This window comes from Nerophis lumbriciformis, linkage group LG03, assembly GCF_033978685.3.
Source record: "Nerophis lumbriciformis linkage group LG03, RoL_Nlum_v2.1, whole genome shotgun sequence".
Lineage (NCBI taxonomy): Eukaryota > Metazoa > Chordata > Actinopteri > Syngnathiformes > Syngnathidae > Nerophis > Nerophis lumbriciformis.
In genome coordinates, this window is record NC_084550.2 from 37,455,001 (window position 1) to 37,460,000 (window position 5,000).

General features: G+C 42.6%; 1 protein-coding gene across 5 annotated transcripts in view; it reads left to right on the plus strand.

The window, feature by feature from the left end:
• itga7 (integrin, alpha 7) overlaps positions 1-5,000 on the plus strand; it is a 127,823-nt gene that overhangs the window by 80,335 nt on the left and 42,488 nt on the right. For all 5 annotated transcript variants that reach the window (XM_061937684.2, XM_061937685.2, XM_061937686.2 and 2 more), the window contains 6 exons: positions 1,524-1,720; positions 2,404-2,492; positions 2,560-2,687; positions 2,762-2,857; positions 2,926-2,987; positions 3,072-3,241. In XM_061937684.2, coding sequence (XP_061793668.1) covers positions 1,524-1,720; positions 2,404-2,492; positions 2,560-2,687; positions 2,762-2,857; positions 2,926-2,987; positions 3,072-3,241 — 742 coding nt within the window. The remainder of the gene's footprint in view (positions 1-1,523; positions 1,721-2,403; positions 2,493-2,559; positions 2,688-2,761; positions 2,858-2,925; positions 2,988-3,071; positions 3,242-5,000) is intronic.

The window sequence follows — 5,000 nt, forward strand, 5'->3', positions numbered from 1 at the left end:
AATGTAAATCATTCAATTTATATACTGTGATGATTAACTTGTGTGATGACTGTATTATGAAAATAGTATATATCTGTATCATGAATCAATGGACCCCGACTCAAACAAGTTGAACAAATTATTTGGGTGTTACCATTTAGTGGTCAATTGTACGGAATATGTACTTCACTGTGCAATCTACTAATACAAGTTTCAATCAATCAAAAACCATCGAGTAAATAGACATATCTCTGACAACTGTGTAGGTAGTATCAGCAGTAGGGACTAAGTAGGTAGGCAGGTCTTTATTGTAATTGCACAAGTACAACGTAACTTTGTTTTCAGCACAAACCCGTTCAAGATTAGACAAACATACTGTGTACAGGGTTACAGAACATGAACGATGATGGGTCACCACAAGGCGCCCCGTAAAAGATGGGAAAAAGGTAAACGCTGGGGTAGAATGAGTAAAAAAATACAATCTAGACTGAGCTCCTAAGAAGGCCCAGTCTGGAGTGGGAAAAAACCTCCATAGCAAAGCACATATACATATTACAACATACATCTCGAGACTTGCAACAGAGGGGAGGGAGTGGGGGCTACGGTGGGAGGCTGCAGCTCTTCAGGCGCTGCCCAGCCGTCCATCACCCCTAAAGGAATTGCGTCAAGCGCGTTGGATGGGGGGTGGAGTATATGTGTGTGGCTTATTATTTTTGTAGATGTATGTGTGTGTGTAAGCCTGCCGCGTGTCTCTGTTCCACGGCCTTGGTGTTGTGCAGCCTCTAGTGTGTCCATGAGAGACAAGAAGGGAGTTTGTTGTGTCTTCACCGCACTGTCCTTCGGGAAAGTCTCGAAGCCAGGGACACAATCCAAGTTAGAATGTTTTGTATGCGAGTGAAAATAAAATTTGCTTTTCACTCTAAATTGTCTATGACTGGTCCTCAAATTAATCCTGCAGGGCAGATAGTCCGATGTTATCCAATTCGCAAGTGTGTCCACAGTTCTGCCCGCATCTTCCAATCATTTGTGGCAGCTTTGGGGTACTTTGAAGACTGCCAGCAATGTCCAATTTGTCGACAAACCAGAACAACTCTTACTCCAATCAGCACATGTCATGTTGTCATAATTCCGAATAGGTGGATATCTTCACGTCCTCGACTGAGAGGGTCACCAGGCATGCGCCACTCCTTCTTCTCCCAAGAGTCCGTAATGTAGACCTGTCAATTTTCTAGATTTGGCAGTAGTATCAGTGGCATAACAGAGGCAGGAATCCGCCTGGCATTCACCTCCCTTTTATTAGGTTTCTGATGCTGCGGGATCTCTGCATTCAAGAGGCTACTGTAACAAGATAGAAACTAAGAAATTTTCTGTTGACCAATCAACAGGCAGCTTTATGTCGCGTGTCTACCAATCCAACCGACACCACTAAAAAGAGATATGCCGATCATACCAAACTGAACTGAATCGCTTGGTGGAAACTGTGGTACTTCTTCGTAATGTCTTGATTGTGTATTTAAGTCAGTCATCTCTATTTGTGTCCTTAGTTGGACCGACCTGATTGTGGGAGCTCCGAATTTCTTCGATCGCAAAGCAGAGATCGGCGGCGCCGTCTACGTGTACCTGAATCCCTTTGGTCACTGGGATGATCAGGCTCGGCCTATCCGTCTTAATGGGACGTATGACTCCATGTTCGGCATGACGGTCAGCAACGTAGGAGATCTGGACCAGGATGGATATGGAGGTGAAACATGAACGGAGATACTGAACACCGAATACACCATTTTACACATACGTACCTCACAGAATGTACCTCAAGGACTGGACATTAGGGGCCCAATAGAGCTTAGCAGTCTTACCAACCAACATGAAATCTGGTGTATGTAGTCATCATGACAGAATGCACCGTGGAATCTCAAGAACCCATTTATGGTCATTTTAGCCATTGGTCAGTCTTTTTGTGGGCAGGGTATCAGACTTGATTGAAAATAATCAGACATCTTATATCTGTGACGGTGTGAGGGTTCAACCAGACTACAATAACTCGAGTGGCTCCCCTCACCGCAACTAAATATATGATCATGTAATAGCTGAGCTCCTGAAATTCGGATGACTTTGTTTTCCCTATTTCAGAGCAGATCAGCAACATGCTTCAACTTCCGTACAAAAAATCAGATCTCCTTCAAAACTGACATGAGAGTTTAAGGTCCCTGAACTAGACTGCAGTGTCTCTAGTGGCGGTCTTCCACCTGCCAGAAATGTATACATAAAATAACTACGCCCTCCGGGAGTCTAATAACAATGACGAATATGTAATATCAATGACCAAAATGGAGCCACTAACTAAATATTGCTTAGGGCCATACAGAGCCTAACACTTAAAAATCCTATATGAACGAAAACACTCAGCGTCTTATTTGTGTCCAGATATCGCCGTTGGAGCACCGTTTGATGGAGACGGCAAGGTCTTCATCTACAGAGGTTCGGATTCTGGGATTGAAACAAAACCTGCTCAGGTAAGCTGTCAGGATAAACAAGAAATAACAAGAACAAGCGAGCGATCAAGGTTCCTTGCACCATCAGGTTCTGGATGGCCGAGACTTTGACGTGAAGCGTTTTGGGTACTCCATCTCAGGTGGTCTGGACATAGATGAGAACCACTATCCAGACATGGCGGTGGGGTCACTCAATAATTCAGTGGTGCTCTTCCGGTAGGAAAAATACATTCTGGTGAATCTTTTGACATACCTGAGCCTTGCTGATCATTCCTTTGTGTGCCCAAAAGGTCTCGTCCGGTCATTCACATAATCCGGGAGATATCTATTGATCCGCAGTTCATTGATATGGCTCAATACAACTGTAGAGGCAGAGATGGAGTCTGGTAAGAAGTGATCCAAAGCACACCAAGTTCTCTCCTGGTGTGTTCCTCATCCCATTTGTGTCCTTCAGCATCGAGGTCAAGGCCTGCTTCATCTTCTCAGCCCACCCAGTCCACTACTCACCTCATTTAAGTGAGTCTGACCATATATCAGTGTATATAAATACACTATAATAATAAACATCCTGACCTTTCTGTGTTCCAATCGCCCCTCAAGCCCTGGTGGTGCGCTTTGAAGCCGACACAGAGCGCAGGAAGTTGGGCCTGCCGCACCGCGTCAACTTCCTGGGCGGTAGTTCCCTGGAGCCCGAGTACACTCAGACCGAGGAAGTGGAGCTCCATCGCCAGAAGCACCCGGCGTGCACCACTGCTGTCTTCCAGCTCCATGTCAGTAACAGCTCCTTTTGCTCAACTGCCGTGACACGTTGACAACAATGTGTTCATGATAAATACCAGTCAGGGCATAATAGAATACAAAAAAAAAAAAAAAATTTAATTAAAATAAACCAATGTTATTAAGTAATTAATATATCATTGTTTGCACCACAATACCATTTCTTATCCCTCAGCAATTACCCAATTAACTTTGTTGGTACTTATTGTGGTTACCATCTTCTATAAGATCTACTAAGAGCCAAATAACAAGTATTTAATAGTGTGTGAAAATTATACTCTTAGGGTCGGATTTACTAAAATTTCCAAACACCACGCGGTGATCAGTGTGTGCAATCTAAAACTAGCGTGTACTATTAGTGGGTTTGTTGCGTGCGGTTTACTAAGACTGCTTGTGCAATTAAAAAGTGGTGCAGATGCCCTATTTAAATAAGGATTTTGCTTGTGCTATACGGGGCATCACAAGGGAGACAATCTCGGTAACTGCAGATTCATGTTAAAATGCTCTTACCTGTGGCGTTTTGCCACGTTTTCAAACAAGCAGTAGACATGAACCACTTTTTATGGGCATTTTAGAAGCAGTCGTGCAGTGCATTGACTGATCAACATTTTCTTAGTCGTTTTTTTTTGTCGTAGGAGCATAATATTGCGGAACAAAACTCCAGATAATATGTCCGCTAATGGGTGCCGTTTTGCGGTCCTTATACACACCCCATAATAATACTCGTACTTCTGACTACGGTAGCCGTAATGTGCCGACAATCCATCAAGCGGTGTGGCTTCAAAGTTGTACTCAAATATTTAGAAATATTTTTGAGCACAGTGTTTAATGTCCTATATTCTCAATTGAACATTTTAAGTTTTGGTGTTGTTTACTGGCGTCATATTGCAGTCCTCTTGTATCTCTTATGTGTGACTACCTGGTCACACTTATCATTACACCGTGTACCAAATACAATTTAAATAAGGATTTTGGTTGTGCTATACGGGGCATCACAACGGAGACAATCTCGGTAACTGCAGATTCATGTTAAAATGCTCTTACCTGTGGCGTTTTGCTACGTTTTCAAACAAACAGTAGACATGAACCACTTTTTATGGGCATTTTAGAAGCAGTCGTGCAGTGCGTCGAGTTATCAACATTTTCTTAGTCGTTTTTTTTTTGTTGTAGGAGCATAATATTGCGGAAGAAAACTCCAGATAATATGTCCGCTAATGGGTGCCGTTTTGCGGTCCTTATACACACCCCATAATAATACTCGTACTTCTGACTACGGTAGCCGTAACGTGCCGACAATCCATCGAAGTAATGTGTGGCTTCAAAGTTGTACTTTTTGAAATATTTTTGAGCACAGTATTTAATGTCCTATATTCTCAATTGAACATTTGAAGTTTTGGTGTTGTTTACTGGCGTCATATTGCAGTCCTCTTGTATCTCTTATGTGTGACTACCTGGTCACACTTATCATTACACCATGTACCAAATACAATTTAAATAAGGATTTTGGTTGTGCTATACGGGGCATCACAACGAAGACAATCTCGGTAACTGCAGATTCATGTTAAAATGCTCTTACCTGTGGCGTTTTGCCACGTTTTCAAACAAGCAGTAGACATGAACCACTTTTTATGGGCATTTTAGAAGCAGTTATCGACATTTTCCTAGTCGTTCATTTGTCGTAGGAGGGAGGCTGAACTTACTCAAGTGAGTATACAAAAAATGCACATTTCAAGAATTGTTTTTCGTATAACA